Source organism: Diabrotica undecimpunctata, chromosome 4 (genome assembly GCF_040954645.1).
Source record: "Diabrotica undecimpunctata isolate CICGRU chromosome 4, icDiaUnde3, whole genome shotgun sequence".
NCBI lineage: Eukaryota > Metazoa > Arthropoda > Insecta > Coleoptera > Chrysomelidae > Diabrotica > Diabrotica undecimpunctata.
Window position 1 is genome coordinate 144,334,807 of NC_092806.1, and position 21,246 is coordinate 144,356,052.

General features: G+C 30.7%; 1 protein-coding gene across 4 annotated transcripts in view; it reads left to right on the forward strand.

The window, feature by feature from the left end:
• Positions 1-21,246, forward strand: part of Ork1 (open rectifier K[+] channel 1) — a 115,658-nt gene that overhangs the window by 15,456 nt on the left and 78,956 nt on the right. The window contains exons 1-2 of one of the 4 annotated variants that reach the window (XM_072530438.1): positions 4,532-4,639; positions 16,216-16,368. The exons of 2 other annotated variants lie outside the window; for them this stretch is intronic. In XM_072530438.1, coding sequence (XP_072386539.1) covers positions 16,227-16,368 — 142 coding nt within the window. In that variant the 5' untranslated portion in view covers positions 4,532-4,639; positions 16,216-16,226. Of the gene's footprint in view, positions 1-4,531; positions 4,640-16,215; positions 16,369-21,246 lie in introns of those variants that run through there. One more of the 4 variants, XM_072530439.1, reaches the window with a different exon arrangement.

The window sequence follows — 21,246 nt, forward strand, 5'->3', positions numbered from 1 at the left end:
ATTTTTTTTTTTAATTACAACAGCTTTGTTTATAGCAAGTAAATTATTTAATTAGCGTCATTTTAAAGAACATACTTAAAAGTTTTAGGACCTATTGTTCGAACACTAATCAAAACTAGATTGTAATCAAATATTTAATTAAAATTAAATACGTCACATTTTGAGGTTATGTTGACTGATTTATTTTATTCAATTTGATTATTTTGTGTCTTAATTAAAATAAACCATAATTAAAAATTAAATGTTTATATTTACAAATCAATAATAATATTTAGCAATTTTTAATAATTTTGACAGCTGCTGTGACGTATTTGATGGTAATTAAATATTTGATTACAATCAAGTTTTGATTAGCGTTCGAAAAATCGGCCCTTAATGTAACGAATTTGAAAGAGATTACCTTTTAGAGGAATCGTCCACAAAGCCTCAAAATGTGGTACTTAAAATCGGCCGGATTTGAAACTGGCGTGAGCGATGGCGGAGGAAGGAGCTGTTAACTGTATCTCTGATTCTTGTTTATGAATTTCGATATTTCTTTTTTTAGTTTGTACTTACTGTTTGCGTAAATTGCGTAAAAAAATGTTTTTTTGCCTCGAATTTTTTTGATAATTTGAGTTATTCTAAAACCAAAGTTATTCTTGTTTTTCCGTAAAATACTTACTTACGTAAACGTAAAATGCAAATAAACAATTAAAAATTCTGAAAAACAGCCAAGTTTAACGTTTTTGGAGGCAATTTTCCAATAGGTTGGACATCGAATTTAAAAAACAAAAAATATGAGGTGAAAGTTTAAGTCCGTTAGTTTCAAAAGGCAATTTAAAATATCTATAAACAAATTGATATACCGTTTAGTTTCGGGATATATAGACAGTATAAATATATGATGGCCAGAATTGATCGAGAGTAGTGAATCGTTGTGAAGAACTGCTATTTGGTGAACTGCTATAGAAGCTTCACTTCAAAACGTAAACATATACAGTGTTCTATGAAAAAAGATAAGTTTGATCAGCAGTAGATTTGAAAATATTTTTAAAGCTTTTAAATAATTTTAAATCATTTTTATTTTTTGTATTTCTTGAAACAAATAGATAATTGGACTTTCGCGCACTAAAATTTTACCCTGTATACATTTATTGTACTGAAAGGTCATTGAAGACCTATTTTTTATCGACAATCTTTTGTAAAAAAGTGATTAGACAAGTTGTTTTGTTGTTTTACCTTATTACATGTTGATTTTGTATTGATAAGTAAGGTAAATGCAAAATGTCAAAAACCTATCAATGATGTGTTTTCAATATTTTATGTAAACAGATATTAATTCTTAATGACAATAATAAACTAATTTTCTCAATTTATTACAGATATCTATATAATTTTGAGTATTGTTACTTCAATACCATCATCAATTTCTTTTAATTTATTCTCATGCGAAGTTGGCTTTCTCAATTATATTTATAAGTATGCTCAGATTTTGGTCAAATTGGTAACATTATTTGCCTTTAACGCATGTCTCTTTCATGCGTGTTTTCTAATATCAAGATTGGTTTTTATGTTCAATCTACTTTAATTTTTATTTTTTAATCTATGACATACAGCCAACAGTTGGGACATTTCCCTTATATTATAAAAGTTATTTTATATATTTAAAATTTTTTTTATATACCTATTTTATTCTTTTAATTTCTTGTATGGTTATTTCAACCTCTTCTTCTGTCCATTAGCTCACTTTTGTATCGTCTACAGCGACTGTCCAATTGATATCCAATCCCTACCACGTTCGTCCATACAATAGGTAATCGAATTTGGGTTTACTAATTATTAGTGTTCCATCATGAGTTTTCATATAACTGCAGTGATTTTGATAACATTTTTGAAGTTATACTTCTATACGCGCGCTCCACGTTGGAAATTTGCACGGGAGTGAATCGGAAATTTGCACGGGAGTAACAAGCCTCGTTAGGCATGTTAAATTATAAATTAAAACTTGTAAATATCTCAAGAAAGTTCAAATGTGTACTTATATACACTACAAACAACAATTAAATATTGTATTTGTCAATGTCAGATAAATTGACAGTTGTATCACCAAACAATATTTTTTTTTAATATTTTTATCATGGTAAATTAAACATATGCGTAAGTAAGTTACGTATATTGTCATTTTTAAATACTTATGAATATTGCATTTTAATTTGTATTGTATTATTATATTGAATTATGTTGCAGTGCATTGTATTGTCTTTTTATATTAATAACAAAATTAACAATGAATTTTACTGCAGAGTATGTGTAAAAAATTTTTGCATTCAAGTCCTTTTATACATATATGAAAATAAAAATATATATATTTTCATTAAAATATTGATTCAATCCTTCATTTACTTACTATACTCCTATTACAGGTCAAAGGTTTATATACAGCAAACGATGCACCATATACCTGTATACCTAATTCTTTTTCGCTTTCTGCTCTCTCTTACCTATAGCATTACATACGTAATGATTGTGCAGATTGACTCCCATATAAATTTGTTACGACGAACGCGTGTATAGAAGTATAACTTCTACCGGCAGTCCCACTGGACTGCCACACCCGTTTTTTATTTGATTTCTCGGTAAAATGACTTCACTTCTAGGTTTGAAATTTTTTATCTCATTCATTTTTGTCTCATATTGCCTTTTTTCCTTTCTGCATATCATCTTAAGGATAGTTATGGCAATAACACCTTTCATTTATCAAATGTCACTCCTGGATCGTGTTAGGTTTGAAAGAATTTACTGTTTTGTTTTCTGGACCAAATACAATAATATTTCTTAATCTATCAACATCACAAATACGTCAACAATGGTTCTGCAATGTTTTGCATGATCTGCAATAAGGCAGATGATAAGCAAGTGTATCAAATAAAAAAGCAGCTTTGAAAAGATAATATATTACAGCATAATTCAAAAACAAATGATTTTGATAAAAGCATTTTAGATCGTCTGAGAAATGTACCTGATTAAGTCTCAGTAAAAGCGCATTATCTTACTGCTTGTATATATTTTGTAAGGAAAGAACTAAAAGAAAGAGTGCTCGCTCAGCATGTAAAAATACTAAAAATTGTATTAATTATCTGATTACTTTATATATTATTTTTTTTATATTGTAAATTTAATTAGAATTTAATAAATTAACTTTTTTACTAAAAAAAAAAAAATAAAGCAGTCACATTTTTTAGAAAAAATTAACTTCAATCGTATTTTTTATATTTAGGAAATCAACTATTTTCGAATTTTTTTTGCAATCTTTGTATCTCGTGAATTTTATATTTTTTGTTTATCAATGATCCATGGAACCTTCTCGAGAGTAAATAGGTAAACTTTAAACTTTAATAAATTTAAAATTGTTTAAAAAAGAATTCTAAATTCGAGTTATTGTCTTTTTTTTTTGAGAAAATTTTCTATAGTAATGTATATTTTTACACCATCAGAAAGTAGGGAACTCAACAAATAAAAGGCACATCCGACTGTTTTAAAAAAGCATATATTTTAACGTGAGAATTTTCGATTGAAAATTAAAATGCGTTTTCGGTATTAAGATATCAAAATAAGAAAAAAAAATATTTTAAATCTACAAAATTACAGTGTATTTAATTGGGACATAAAAAGGAAAATTTTCATCAAATTTCGTGAAAAAAATTTTATTGCAAAAGCAAAAATAAAAACCAAAAACTCGGCTATTTAAATTTTTCGAATAAATTTTGAGGTTATGTGAAAATAGTGTATAAATACAAAAGTTGTAGATATTTTTATGAACTACAACTTTGCTGTTCAACTTTTGTCCATTGGTAGGTTTTTCGACAATCGTGATAAACCTTAAAAACCCTTAAAAACCCACCCCATTTTACTTTACGACTTCAGAACGCCCGTAGATTACTTTTCCTTTAATTTTTGTTAAATTTTCTCCTTTTACAAATCTGTTATTTTGTATCGAACAAGTCCATATATTTCGATGTTTTTTTTTTTGACTTATTTAAAGGAACACAATTTCGAAAGATGCAAATAATAATACTGATCGCTTATCATGTCAAAATTCATTCCAAGTGCGCCACAAAATCTTAATCAATGGCGCCACTGTATTGTGACATAAAAGTAACGCTAAGAGCTAATCGCTTGAGTATAGCTTTTTGGATTTTTTATTGAATTATTCTTGTTCAAAAACTATTTCTAAAATAAATTCTTTATAAGACGTTAAAAGCTCTGAATTCTGATCTAATTTTTTATGTGCTTGATCCTCATACTATTCTAAACTCACGCACCTATTAAGCAAGTACGTAATTTCAAGATAGGCAAAATGACTTCAACCTAAATCTCAATAAAATACTTAATATTCGCTGAAATAAAATAAATAAAGATTCTGATGAGATTGAGATTGAGATCTTAATTTAATAGTTTTCTTCCTATATCTGATGTTGCTTAATTACTAATTTATATATTACACCGTCTGGGGTTCAAGTGGTACATGTGGTATATAGATACAGCCATTACAATGAAACAGAACTAGATGTACTCATTTATAAAAGAATATCAATTAAGTGCACTAAAACTAGTCGTTTTCCCCTAACTTGTTAACACTTTTTTTTTGTTTTTCTATAAGGTTAGTATTTCTTGTTACATATAAAATATAAATTAAAATATTTTTGCTTTTACATTTCTCATTTTATACTTTGGTTTAGTTTATTGTATTAAATAACTGACTATAACAACTATTTCTGATTATAAAAGAAGCTTTATATTCTGTAATTGTAAAAATACCAGTTTTTCTCTTAATTGCTTACATATTGCGATTTTTTAAATTCCTATAGCATTATTCTCCTTAGTTTTATTGGTCAGGATAATTCAAAATGATCTTGCATGTTCTTTGTAGAGAAACATCTTCCTTTTAAGGTGCCCTATCGGCTGCGAAAGTTGGCTATTAGTTTCGCAATTACGATCTTGCTTACAATTTTAAATAGTTCGTCCCATGTAAGTCTGAACCATTTCCGCAGATTTTGGAGCCCCGAATATATGCTTCTTCTGCCTGGCTTTCACCTGCTATCTATTTTTCCTGGATAATCACTTGAAATAGGCGGTACTTATAGTGTCTCAATACGTAGCCTAGATATTCAAGTTTTTATTCTGGTTTTACAATCCTGCTTGAGTCCTAGCTTCCTCAATAACTTCTTCCCCTTCGTTCCTATCCATCGCCTTTCTCTGCCAAACACGTATTCCCATATTTCTCATGTCTTCATCGATGTTGTCAAGGAACCTTGTTCTGGGTCTTCATCTTCTTCTCTGATCAATGGGTCTATCAAGGAGCGTTTTTTCTAGCTGAATTAAGGATTTAAGAAGAAGATTGCAAATTCTTCGGTTAATCTCTGCAGTAATATTATGTATTTTCAGTGTTAACGAGCGCTCCCAGGTATACCAATTTATTCACTGCTTCGATGACGTCGTTTTTTAAAGTGTTCGTGGAATTTGTGGTCGCGTGCTTATTTTCATGTAATTAGTTTTGTTGGTGTTTATTATTAAATTCAATTTGTAATTGGTTCCTTTAGTGCTACATACGCCCATCTTACAGCGTTTTCAGTTTTCCCAGCAATATTTATATCATCCGCATAGTAGCAAGAATTTGCACTGATTTGTTATATATTCAGCCAGTGTCTGTAATTTGTGATATACGTAATACTTTTTTTAAAGCCAGATTGAACAGTATACAGGAGAGGGTCTCCCTGGCACAGCGCGTTAATTATTTTACAAGGTTCAAACAGTTCCACCTGAATTCGAACTTTTTCAAGAGTTAGTTTTGTTAAATTTACCAACTCATTTGGTACTCCTAGCTCTTTTATTGCTTTAAACATTTCTCTTCCATTTACCTGGTCGTAGGTTGCTTTGTAGTCTATAAGTATGTGATAAGTATCTATGCCATATTTCAGTGTTTTTTTTTTAATTTGTCTTATGACTGCAAACCTATGAATTATCGATTTATTACTTCTGAAACCATTCTGGAATGTTTCTACTATTCGTTCTGCATAAGGTGCCATACGGTGGCATAGTATTGTAAAAAATATTTCATACGTTGAATTTACAAACGTAACTTCTCTGTGCTTTGAGCATTCAAAGATATCTCCTTTTCTTGTATAATAATATATACAATAAGTGGTTTCATTTTTTTCTTTTTTGTATCCTCTTTTTTTATCTTCTCTTTGTCTGGTAATTCTCTATAGTTGTTCTACTTCGTCAAGTAAGCATCTTTCTGTAGGCTTCATTTTTTTTTCTTTTATTGCATTCTTGCATTCTTCGTCTAAACAATGATTTTTACGGGCACAGTTTTCTGTTCTTATTTTATCTTTGGCTGCGGCTTCAATATCTTCCTTTATTCTGGTAATAATAAAATATTCTTTGTTTAATTGTCCTCGCGATTTCTTTTTCTTTTACAATTCTGTGAATTTCCTTTATATACAAAGAATGCGTCGATAAACCCACATTTCAAATGTTTCTAGTTTTTTCATGAGCGTCTATGTCAGCGTCCAGACCTCTGCCCATGCAGTAAGATCGAAAAAAAGGAACTCCTTTTATGAGAAGTTTTTTTATATTGTTAAATGCTGCTCTAGCTCATTCTAATCTTGACTTAATTTGTGTGGCGTATTCCCATTTTGCATTTACGTTGGTGGCACGGTATACGTAATATTCTACATAATCATTAGTACTGTCGAGCAGGTTGTTGTTTTCTGCCTATCAGCATCCATTTTGTGTTATTGAAGTGGAGGTTCAAACCGTAGTCCTCATTGACTGCATTAACTCTTTCCATTGACTGATGTGAATTATCTATGAAACTGCCAAGGATCACCGTGTCATCGGCATTTCTAAGGATTACAAGCTCACCGTATATTTTTATGCCTTGGGTAGCATTTTCCAGACATTTTTTTTAAATATTTCTTTCAGTATACGTGAAAAGAGTCAATACTCACAATATTAAGTAGTTTTTATTATTAAATGATAGTAAATTTTGGGCTACCGATTTCAAGGTTTACAAAATATACCCCATCATCACGCCCCAGTACTATTTATATTAAAAACTATAAACTAAAACAACATAAAATAAACAATAAACAACCGAAACACAATATTTGTTTGTTTGTTTCTTTATTAGTTTTTTGTTATTGTGTTTCAGTTGTTCATTGGTTGTTTTATGTTGTATTAGCTTGTTCTTCTTCTTCCTATGCCGTCCCCATTACCGGAGGTTGGCGACCACATTTTTAAAAGCTTCTCTGTCTTTTGCAACGTGGAATAATTCGTCTACAGTCATGTTTGTCCAGTCTCGAATATTTCGCAGCCATGACTTCCTCTTTCTACCTATTCCCTTTTTGCCATCGACTCTACCCTGCATGATGACCTGCAGAAGACTATATTTATTATTTCTCAGTATGTGTCCAAGGTACGCAGTCTTGCGTACTTTTATCGTTCTCAACAATTTTTTGTCTAAAAAATTAAGCTTGTAGTTTTTAATATTATTAATACTAACATACTGGGGCCTGATAATGGGACATATATTGTAAGCCTTGAAACTGGTAGCCCAAAATTTACCATCATTAAATAATAAAATCTACTTAAGATTGTGAGTATCGACTAATTTCCCATATACTGGTATTATGGACTCACATTGGCAATCTTTTCATCGTTTAAAAATATTTTTTGTTGGAAAATCACGATTAATTTAGCTGTTGTGTTCACATTATTAGTACAAATTGTACCTAAATACTGCATTTGTAATGTTTGGGAGGTTAACGATAGCCTTCCTAGGTAATTGTTGGAGTATTTCTTCTGTTATTGGGGCAAATTCCGGAGCCTTTTCGGGATTTACATTGTTTTTGATTACTTTGGTTACTTCTTTAGGGGTAGTAGGTTATTTTCCGTTTCGTATTTTTGGATATATTCCCTAATTATGAAACAAACAGATTTGCTTTTTTGTTTTCCGTCACGTGGTCATCTTCCATTTTCTTTTCTAATTGGCGGAATCTGGTGCGTTGGTCTATTTATTCTTTTTGTACATTTCCACAACGAGTAGTCAGTAGTTTCGTCATCTGTCAAACTGTTTAGGTATTTTTTTTATTCATTCATTTTTGACTATATCGATTTATCTTTTTAATTGTTAAGTGAGATTACTTAATACATTTTTATTTTCTGCAGTTCTGGTTTTTCACCATGTTTTCCTAGCTTTTCGTTTTTTTGCAGCAGTTCTCGAATTTTTTTGCAACAATTTTAAGTTTGAGTTTTTCTTATAATTTGTTTGCTATTGTTCCATGCTGCTTGTTGTATATTTACGGTTAGTTTCTCCGTTTCTTTATCAAGTTGTTCATTAGTTTTTATTGGAACATTTAGGTCAATTCTGTCACTTAAATCCTGTCTAAAGCTAGCCTAGTCCATTCTGTTACTGGTTAGGGTAGAGTTATTTTCCCTTAGTACACTCGCGATCATAAAATCCGGGTCATCTTGAAAATTTCAAGTTTCTTAAATATTTTTGCCTCTGGTGCAGTAATAACTTTTTTTTTGGCGAATGTATTTTTTATTTGTCATCAATGTTTGTTTTGAAAGAAAAAAAATGGTTTTTTATTGTTTTTATTGAACAAAACAGAAAACAAATCAAATTGTTGATAAAACAGACATACGAAAAAAAAAAAAAATGGAAAATACAGAACGTGGTAAAAAATCAGTGAAATTTCAATGACCAATATCGTGTATTGCCTCCCCTTGCTCTAATAACCTCTTGCAGACGACGGGGCATACTCTCAATTTTTCTCCGTGTTGTGGTATGTTATTTCACTCTCTCACTAACAGATCCTTAAGCTCCTGTGCGTTGTTAGGAGGAGGTGTATGGGTTTGAATACGTTTTTTCAAATCGTCCCAGAGATGTTCGATGGGATTCAGGTCCGGACACCTAGCTGGCCAGGGTACCCTCGTAATTCCAACTTCGTCCAAGTATTACATACTGATCCTGGCAACGTGCGGTCGCACGTTGTCCTGCATAAAAACGGCGTTTTCTCAAAGCCCTGCCATGTTGGGCATAACATGTTCTTTCGGAATCTCCGTAATGTACCTTCGTGCAGTTAGGGACCCATTTCGATGAAGGGTAATTCTGTGTGGAAGTCGGAAGATATACCTCCCCAAGCCATGACCGAGCCTCCACCAAATGGCATTCTTGGAGCAATGCAAGCTTGTGAAAATCGTTCACCGGTTCTCCTCCAAACTCTTACACGTCCATCGGATCCAGTTAGGCAGAAAGGGGATTCATCTGAGAATAACACTTTGCTATAATCGTTAATTCTCCAATGCGCGTATAGTCGAGCAAAAGCTAGTCGTGCAACTTGAGGCACCCGGCGAAGTGGCGGTCCTCTAGCCATTACCCGAGAAGATAGTCAAGAGGAACGAAGTCTTCTTCTGACTGTTGCAACACTAAAATTGCGATTTCGTACTTCCTCTAGACGATTTTGATGCATAACCGCAGTTGAGGTCCGGTTTCGTAAAGCCTGAAACACAAGAAAACAGCTATCTAGTGCCTTGGTCGTTCTTCTTCGTCCAGAGCCAAGTCGCCTGGTTAGCAAACTTGCCTCCTGAAAGCGTTGAAGCACTCGTTGAACCGTAGAAAGGCTTACGCCAACAGTTCTTGCGACTTGCCGTTGAGTGTGACCGTCTTCCACAAGTGCAACAATTTGTGCCGTTTCAACAACAGTCAAAGGCATTTTTGTCAAAAAATAAACACTAATAATGGCACTAATAAACACTAATTGTGGCAATAATAAACGTTTGTTCGTTGCATTTGAACAGAAAGTCGAAGTACAAACGAGACATTTAAAACAAGCGGAGTTACAGATAGCGTTCATTTTGGGAAGTGTGCACTTTACCGCGAAATCGGCACTATTGGAATTCTTTGTTACAAAGGAAACCGCAACAATTCTCAGAAACATGCATTAGTTTGTATTTGTGTTATTAATATTTACGATAAAGCTCGTTAGAAATGAAATATTGGTGATTTTCAACGTGACCCGGATTTTATGATCGCGAGTGTATAATGCTTACTGATTATTAGTGGTATTAGAGAGTGATCAGAACTAACACCACCAGGTTCTCCTATTTTCATAAAATTTGTTTTATCTTTTCTTGAAATGAAAAAAGGCCAGTTGAGTGCCATTTTTCTAGTTCAGTTAATGAATTTTGTTTTTCAAAGTATAAACAATAACATGTTCTTCTGAAAATTATGACACTATTAAGTGTTTACAAATTTTTAGATATATATTTAATTTTATTAATACCTTCCCAGAAGTGCAAAATGTTTAATCTAGAGTAGTTTAATCCCTAAAGTGTTTTGTTCTCAAAAATTGGTTATTAACAACTGATATTAATAATATAATTGTCTAAGTTAGGGTCTTCTACTTTGTCACCGTCATTCCATGGTCACCAATATAATTATTTTGTTCCATCTGTCGGTCTTGGTTTTTTTTTGACCATTTTTACATCCTTTGGTGAATTGCTATTAGATTTTTTTCATCTCGGATCCACCTAATCTAATTAACATCCGTTGCTTTCGATTGACAATATAATTCGATATGATTCTTTATTAAATTGGGGTTAGTCCATTTTTTTTAGTCCCTGTTTTATAATTTTTAGTGATTCTGTTTAGGGTTTTATTCTTTTGCTTTATCTTTGGTTATACATTTGCTTTATTTTTGCGTTTCCTTTTACTTTGTCAGCTTTTCCATTCTTAGGGGAAGCTGTTCTTTACCTCCTGGCTTTATTCTGTTTGCTTTATCTTTGCTTACATCTCTAATAATACTGGCCATATTATTCCAAATCGTATTAAGACTTTCTTTCATGTTTTAGAACATTTTTTTCCACTATCTTTACTACTCCTCATATTTACACATTGAACACTTTATTTTTTTGATCCTTTACAATATTTTGGTTTAGTTTGACGTTTTTATTCGATGTTTAGTATAATCAGAAATATTGAAAAACTATTTTATGTATTACATAAAAATGTAGCTGTGGTCATCATCTTTTAAATATGGTAGATTTCCGGAGTTTAGTATCATTGTTTGCTCACCTCTTCTTTCTGTTAGTACTGTAATGATGATTTTCCAATGTACATTAAATAGTTCGTTTTTTAGTTCTTGTACATTTATATCTTTCTTCACTGATCTTGTGTTATAAGTGTAAATATTTAATATTTTTAAATGTTTGCTTAGCCTCCTTTTTGATCACTTATTATTATTATTTTTTATCTAATTCTAACCTCTCATTTTTTTTTTCACTAAGTAATAGTATCTCGAAAGTACCTCTCATCCAAAAATCCAAGACAACAAGTGATGTATTTTCAGTATTACTGCCTGAAATATAGTTGCAGACAGTGTAGTAAATTACAAATTATGCTGTGAGCTAGATAATATTTTCCAATTACTTATGTATTTATTACTTACATTAAAATCCAAAGTTACATGATTATTTTTATAACATTTTGCGGGTGGAAATTTTTCTAGAACTACACCAAAGTTTTGTTGCCTGGTACAATTGATGTTTACATAAATAAATAATAAGAGAAAAACTGGTTAATCGTTATAAATATTTAGGTGTGTATGTATCTTCTAATTAATACATTTTTAATTCTAATGTGTAAACATCTGTCTCAAAGGAATTTATGTAAAATAAAAATTAAACGCATATTTAAAAGAGTATCAGGTGAGAATTGTTTCATTTTATCTAAAAGTAAATCTTATGTAAAATATATGTAAATGTAAAGCAAATGCTTACACTTAGGTGTAAAAAATTCGATCCATGACATATTTCCCATTTATTGCGAGTTTTAAAATTTAGGACTTGGTATATAGCATATATATTTAGAGAATCCCTCTTATACGGACAAATATTCATTTTTATACATTATTTTTAAATTTTTTATGAAATTTCTTATAGTACAAGATCCAATTGCAGGATTACTACTTTCATAACGTAGTTCATCAAACCTCCATTTTTTACATACATTTAAAATTAGGAGAATACATTGATTAATAGGTTGCCAGTCAAAAAGTGGCCGCAAATATTTTTAATTCAATCAATAGTAGGCAATTCATTTTTGACAAAAAATTTATTTTAAATAAAATACGCTGCTCATGACGTATCTGCATATTTTTTATACTAAATTAAAGCTAATTTTCTCTTAATATAATTATATAAGGTTGCTTGAGAAAAAATGATTGCAAATTAGGATTGCCAGCTGTTAAAAACGCGAGCTGTCAAGGATAAAGTAAAGTAGAGTTAGGGCGCTACGACACTGATATATGTAAGTATATTATTATATCTTTGTCGACCCATGCTAAAAACTCACACAACTCACACTTTAAACCAGTAGCGTTGCGCGCTAGCTGTCTAGAACGAGCAGCGTATTTTATTTAAAAAATAAATAAACAAAATAAAATGTTGGACAAAAATTAATTACTATTAAATGAATTAAAAATATTTACAGTTACTTTTTAACTGGCAAGCTATTATCAATATATATTCTCCTAATTTTAAACGTGTGTGTGCAAATGTGGGTTTGATTACCTACGTTATAAACGTAGTGATCCTGTAGTGAGATCTTACGATATTATACAGGGTCAGTCATAACTATTGGGACATAGACTAAGGACAGGTTATTTGGACCAAAATATGGCAATTGGGCCAAATATGCCTTAATAAAATGTTGCTGAGAAAAAAGATACAGGGTGTTAAAGTTAATTTTTGTTTTTCGTTTTTTGCTAATAGTTTCCCTGTATATTTATAAATTGCTATCAAAATTGGCACAGAGACATAATCTTAGACAAGAAATAGTATTTTATTTACAATTCCACTATCAAATACCAAACTAATAAACAAAGTTGCAACTAACCTAAGGTTTCCGTTTTGACGATAAATCAAAACTAAACACACTTTAACTTAAAAGAACTCACAAAAACTCAAACTAAATGTTCTAAATGGTCTCCTCCGATTTCTATGCCTTTTCTAATTCTTTTTATAAAGGATTTTCGGACGTTAAAAAAAATATTATTCTGTCCTCTTATAAGATTAGCTGCATTTTGAATGTATCTCCAAAGTTCGTCTCGTGTATTAATTTCATTGGCATAAACTAAGAACTTCATATGTCTCCAAAAATAAAAATCTAGCGGTTTGTACTCAGGACTTCTTGGTGGCTATTGAAAATCACTGCCTCTGCCAATCCATCGTTGAGGAAATACGTCATTAAGATGAACAGCTAATGAAAAATGAGGTGGCGCTCCATCCTGCATAAACCACATTTTTCTTCTTACATCCAGTGACAAATCATCTAAAATATCACTAAGAGTATTTTCCAAAAAGAATAAATAAGAATAAATAAGAATGCCACACCAAATATTCAATTTAAACTCATGCTGAAAATGTCTAGCTTTAATAGCATGCTGGTTTTCTTCTTCCCAATAATGACTATTTCGCCAATTAAAAATCCCTCGTCTGGTAAAAGTTGTCTCGTCGGTGAACATAATATTCTTAATAAAGTGTCTGTCATTGCGATGTTTATTCAGAATACGTTGGCAAAACTGTAACCGTCGTGGAAGATCTGTTGGAAGTAAATTTTGAACAGGAGTGAAGTGATAAGGATGGAGGTTCTCTTTTTTTAGAATTCTAACAATAGACGACTGACTTACTCCTGTTGCTGCTGATAGATGTCGTGAACTTATTTCAGGATTTTCATCTACTCGAACCAAAAGTTCATCTTCTTGATTAGGTGTGATTTGTTTCGGTCGACCACCCCGATTTTTAGTGTGAAATAACCCAGTTTCACCTAAACTACGATATAATCTTGCAAAAGTTTTGTGATTGGTTGCCTTCTGTTTGCGTATAACATTCCATACCTTCTGGCTGCCGAGCGACCGCAAAAATTTTCTTGTGCGTATACGCAAATCATATCTCGCATTTCTTCATTAGTAAAATGATTGTGACGAGGCATTTCAATCAAAAAAAGTAATGATTACTTTTAAAAAATGCAACATTACACTACACTGTCACATCAAAAATAATTTACTCTGAACAAATGACATTTACCAACAACAATTATCTGACAGTCCAAAGCATACTTTTGATAAATGAAAAAATATTTGAAATCCTTTTTTAAGACTCTAAGCAGTTCGACTGCGTTTTTATCGAAAACGGTTGAAATTATCATGTTTAAACAAGAGTACCAATTTTACGTAAAAATGATGTTTACGTCATATTTTCTAATAAAATTTACTAAAAAGTTCCATCAGAAAAAGTTTAGACTCAATTTGATCATTAGGAATGATCCACGTGGCGCCCTCTATGACAAAACGTAGAATTGTAAATAAAATACTATTTCTTGTCTAAGATTATGCCTCTGTGCCAATTTTGATAGCAATTTATAAATATACAGGGAAACTATTAGCAAAAAACGAAAAACAAATATTAACTTTAACACCCTGTATCTTTTTTCTTAGCAACATTTTATTGAGGCATATTTGGCCCAATAGCCATATGTCCCAATAGATATGACTCACCCTGTAAACAATAGGAAATTATGTTTTTGTCAAAAATTTAGGTTTAATCAGCAGTGAGAAATTATTAGGTTATTCTACTAATTTTAACAACCAGACCAATTTGGTATTAAAACTTTTTGAGTTCAGAATTTTTAATTGTATTAAATTGACATTAACATGAACGGATGCTGTAAGAGTTTTGGTTTGTTCGTTTTGAAGAAATACACATCCAACGTTAATTGAGCTGGTAAATCCCCTGAACCAAGGCACAAATATGGATATCAGTGGGTGGACAGTTCGTCGACAACTTCATGAAGTGAATTTATTATCCAGAAGACCAGTCTTATGGTCACACTTATCCGTGGAACACCGCAGAGCTCGACTTGCTTTTGCAAGAAAATATACCTATTGGAATTACGTAGATTGGAGTAATGTTTTGGACTCTGATGAGTCCAGATTTTGCTTAAGGTCGCCAAATGCTCTCGAATGAATCTGGAAAAAAAGAGGAGAACAAATTATCCAATGCAATATTGCCGACAGAATAATCTATAGAGTATATAGGAGGCTCAGTTATAGTTTAGACTGGTTTTAGTTCCGATGCGCGTACTGACTTAATTGTTGTGGATGGAGATTCTATAATAGAAGCAAGGTATATAACAACCATTTTAGATGAGCATATGGTACCTCTGAGTTATTCATAGGACCTAATTTTAGTTTTATGCGCGCATAATAAAGCGGGTCCCTACCGTGCTAGAATTGTCAAGGAGTACTTAGAAGACATCGGCATTGTACGTATAAATTGACCAGCTTTTAGCCCTGACCTTACTCCAATCGAACATTTTTGGGACACACTGGAAAGACGATTTTAATTTTGGCAACTTTGCCCAAACAACGTACCTGAGCTTAGTGCCAACTTTATGTTCAAAATGTAATTACCACAGTCAGTTGTTATTCATAACAAATGACAGCATATTATTTTGTTATAAAGTTTTTCATTAACAAACCAACTTTTTATTTTTTCAATTTTCTAATATGTTTAATGTGATTCTATAAATAAATAATATTTTTGCATTAATTATGTTGCATGTCTACATTTATTGTTTCTTCTTAAATCTATGCCCTATATATAATTCTTCTCTATAAAAAAGGCGTGGATCGAATTTTTGCAACTTAGTGTAGATACATCATGAACAAGCCCATAAGTATATTTTATAAAAAAGGAGATCCTCCACATAATAGCCTAAATAAATAATCAGATAATCAGGATAATCAGGATAATCAAGATAAATTAAAAAAAGTAGACTAGATTGGAATAATGGTGGACTTCTATAACACACAGTACAAAACTCAGGACCAAATAAAACACCCAAATGCTTACGATGATCTGGGGGAATGGCGTTAGTAGAGAAAATAAAAACATTATTGTAAAATAGTGAGATAGTGGAGAAATAGTCTAGGTAGATAACTACGAAAACCTATTTGTACCTCAAAGGTTTCAAGAGAAGTGTGTAATCTTGTAGAACAATATCAAATTTAATAATAAATGATATGTTTGCTTTTTTTTTTTAAAATCTACTTACACAAAAAGATATTTGACAAACACTTATCAAATCCTTATATATTTTGTTTTTAGTAATTACAACAATGAACAAAACGGAATGGTTCATTCTTTTCTGCCTTCTTATTATTTACCTACTATTTGGGGCTTTTATATTTCTTTTAATTGAACATCCTCATGAAATGGAAACCATTCGTGCCGAAATTGAAGAAAGAAAGAAAATCGAAAGTTAGTAGTACTGATCTTATTGTCGAATTGGGGTTTTTTGTGTTATTTTAGACTGTTTTATTGTGACGTCTTCGATTAATTTCAATTTTTTTGCATAATATTTACTTAGGGAAATAATTTGACAAGTTTTCAGTTTTTTAATTAAATGAGTATTTAATATGGCCTCATAATCCATCGGCTTTTAGCTTTTTTGCTATTTGTTGACGTTATTTTGTATAGTTGACAAGCTTTTTGTATAAACTTTGTTTGGCAGAAAAATATAATAGCGACATAAGCAACATAAATGCTATTTTGTTTTATAAATATTTCACAATATGGAAATTGTTTTAAGTAATAAGTATTTTTTTGTGAATTTGTTATTTGTTAATAATAATTTAAAAATTGAATTAATATTATAAACAGGTGAAGTTAGGATTGACAAAGGGCCTGTTCTTATTGCTTCTATAAATGTCAACAAGCATAAGAATTTTTGAGAGACGAACGAATCTTGAATATTAATAGAATAGGTACTGAAACTAAGATACTTAGTACGTCAATTTAGATTTAGTTTATGTGAAATTTGCGTTCCACCACATAAGCTTTCACTTAATTTAACCAAGAATAAACTTAAATAAATTATCAAAGATAATAACTTTAAAAAAGTGTCAAAAATTCTTATCCTGTTGACCCGTGGTTAACGAAGAAACAATAAAAAAAGAAGAAAAAGAAGATCATTTGTGTCATTTTTAAAGCTGCCTTTAATTTAATTTTAATATTTATTGTAAATGGTGATCGTCCTTGTGAAATTGGCGAATTTTCTATCTGATCCATTTTTTCAAAATTCAAGATTTACCTAAAACTTAGTTGATACGCATATGCCAAAAAATCTAAAACTTTTTAAGCAAAAGTAATTTTATAGTACTATCACCAGGATGCAACAATTTCATGTAGAAATAATCAATTAATAGGATTGAGCCAAAATAACTTGTTCTAACGAAAATTCGTTCTTAGAGGAAAAACATTTGTTAACATGTGTTTTATTAAAAAATGATTATCCTTTATCGTTTATAAATAAGGAATTTTCAACAATCGACCAAATAGAACAAAAACACAGAAAACAACAGAACGAGATCCTACAGTATAAAGGAATAATACGAGGAAATTAATAAAACCATACATAAAAGGATTATTAAAAAAAACTTAAAAAGATTAATATAATTCAACATTACAACAACATTCAAAACAAAACACACACTGAGCTCTATTTTATCTAAAATTAAAGCTAACAATAAACAAGAAATAACAAAGAATTGTATTTATAAAATACCTTGAGAATGCGATCAGGTTTATTTAGGTGAAACATCAAGGCAATTATATGTTAGAAAATACAGAATTTGATAGATGTCAAATATGTAAACACGCATGGAAAAATGAACATAGAGTTCAATGGAACGATTCAAGTAAAGTCCTAAAAGAAATTCTACCCTTAAAGGATGGCTTGGAACTAAATTAGTCATCATTTCTGTCTTTTGATAGTTAATATTTAGACCTACTTTACGTGCTGCATCGCTGAGTTCATTCAACATATCACTGACAGCCTTTAGGTCATCTGAAATCAGAACAATATCATCTGCGAATCGTAGATGACTAAGCATCTCTCCAACAATATTTATTCCTTTTACTTTCATATTCCAGTGACTTCAAAGCATGCTCAATTACAGTAATGAACAACTTAGGCGACATAGTATCTCCCTGTCGAATACCTCTCCTGATATGTATCTTATTGGTAGGACCGTGCAGATTTATAGTTGTTGTCGCATTTCTGTATATATTTTCTATAATATTGGTGTACCTATGATCAATTAGACACTCTTCTAATGCCTTTAGAATTGCGGGTAGTTCGATAGTATCAAACGCTTTATAGAAGTCTATAAATGTTAGTACTAGAGGTCTATTTTATTCAATTGATTTTTCAATCAAGACTTTTATGCACTGTATGTGGTAATTTGTACCGTAGTTAGGGCGAAAATCAGCCTGTTCTATTGGTTGATATAGCTCAAATTTTGCTTACAACCGATTGGTTATTATTCTGGTGTACAATTTGTATAAATGGTTGAGTAGAGAAATTGGCCTGTAATTCTCTAGGTTCATGTTGTCACCCTTTTTATGCAGAAGAATTGTAATGGAGTTATTTCAAACTATAGGAATTTTTTGACTATACAAGCAGAGATTGAAGAGGTCTCGTATTTTTTTCAGAAGAGAAGTTCAGCCAAGTTTTATAGCTTCTATAACTATTATATCATCTACTGACGCCTTGTTGTTTTTCATTTTTTTGGGTGCATATTCTATTTTATCTTGAGTAATTTCGGGAATGTCCTTAGATCTCTGATTATGAACCTTTTGTCTACCGTCTTCATTTACGTTATTGTTAATTTGGTTTGTGTATAGGTAATATAGTGTAGAATTTTTCGACTATTTCAAGTATTTTCTGTCTGTCTGTTGTTACTTCACCCTCTTTGAAGCGGCTCTAATTATGCTAAATGAGACCAATTGTGTCGTATATTCCTCGCTAGAATGCAGTCAGATCTGGTTACCCATATTAGCTAACAGAGAAAGCTAACAAAAAAAAAATACCACTATTAGTAAGCCAGTAACATATCGAGGATACATAATTAATGTTTTTTAAAAAACATACATATAAAATTAGAATTTGGTATTTATTGAGCATAAACTAAATGTAAGATCAAATACTTACCACGTCGGGATAGTATTATAAGGTTTTTTCCTCATCATGTAATCGAATGAACTATCTTATAATAAAGTCGTCCCAGGAACGCAACTTAGCAATATTGGCAATATCATTTTAAAGTCGTCTACTTTAAAATGTATAATGTATGTCTGAATTGTCAATATAAATGAGCCAGATAAAATTAAATTATTACAAAAATTTTTTACCAAGTAACAAAAAACAAAATTTATTTGGTTTATTAAAGTTTATATTTTGAGAACGATTTCCGAAGTGGAAATTGAAACGTTAATAAATTTATTTTAAACTTCAATTGTGGCTTATTCTTATTAAAATAGTACTAACTTTAAGATGCCACAAGAAAATAGCTTCAGAATAATAATAAGTATTGGGAAGAATGATTATTATGTTGGAATAGTTAAATATAATGGAGTACTTATATATATATATATATATATATATATATATATATATATATATATATATATATATATATATATATATATATATATATATATATATATATATGGAATACTTATTTTCATCTTATACTCAAATATTCAACTGATAGTAAAAGCACAAATCCCCTGTAAGTTTTTACCTTTTTTATAACCTGCCACAGTAGTTTCAATTAAAATGCTTGATATTTTTTTATGGAGACCCATAAAAAAGAAAAGAAATATGTCACTATTTTTGGAAGCTATTGGGCGATGCTAGGAATAACCTTCTATTCCGACAATACATCTACAGCTTACCCTTAAAAACATTTTTTGCACTCTTTACGTAGAGAAAATACGTTGAAATAAAAGTAGACAATTGCATTTATTTTCAATTCAAGATCTAACATTGCTCTACACGTATATCGACGTATTGAGGCGTGTTAGGCTACTATAACCTAATAATATTAACCATATATTATATGATATCCACTTGTTAATTGTTTAAAATCAATGATATTCTTAGAACCGAGTATAGAAGACTAACGACTAGTATTAAGGGTGTAATTTTCACAAAATTTTATCTAAATATTATTGTCACAGTTTTTTATTATTAGAATATTTTTTTTTACTTTTCAAATATGCGTTTAAGAGGGGTACCCTCTTTCGACAATTGTCCGAAATAAGACGTTTTACTGTACAGACTTTTATATGAGAAAAGATCAAATATAATAGTTTTTAAAGATATTAAAACCAATTCAAATTTTGCACGAAAAAATTGAATTTGGCAAATAACTGTCCCAGATAAGAAATTATCTTTCGATCTGAAAATGGAAACTTAGAGGAATATCAAAACTATTTTAAAATATTGTGTTTTTTTGACGTGACAACGTCTTAAATTAGGTTGTGGCTCGGAGTCACTCATGAAAAAGTGTAACGCCCGCTCACGTCTGTTACGATGAGTCACCGAACGAGAGAGAGGCCCGCCGGACCGGCGAATGCCTTGCGTCTCAGTCAACTACGTTAAAAGGAACAACCATCGACTTGACTTTCGCAAGACACATTACAGCAGAAACACTTCCTTTCATTTCATATTTCTCCTATCATCGTCCTATCCTCAACAAAATCACTCAAATAGAAATTAGTTAAGTTTAAGTTTACATGTACAATGTTTTAGTAAACAAAATATATTTCTATAGTTAAAATTTGTGCAATTCTTATTTTCATTCAATTCCTTGTTCCTATTGTGCAATTTAATAATATTCATATCAATAAATATTCTACCGAGAAAAAGACGTTGTCACGTAAAATCTTCGCCCGTAAAACCGACTTTACAGGCAACCGATTTTTTTTTTAAACTTATCTTTATCCAAAAAGTAGTGCTAGACAAAAATAAAAGTAAAAAGAAAAATTTCCTATAAGAAATTATTTCATATCTTTCATATAATACATAATAATGTAATTAGGAAAAGTAGGCATCCCTAATACCAGACTTTTAAATAAATAAATACCAACAGTATTTAACTTGTTTGTAAAAAATGTCGTGCTAGAACCTTTTAACAATGTGAATGTCATTTTCAAGTGAAAATCTTAACCTTCATCTAGGTGGATGGTGACTTGCTGATTTATTATGGGTAATAGATTTGAAATAAATATTTAAAAGAAAAATCCTTCTTGGTATGGTAAATATATTGATTGGTCTTTAAACATAACTAA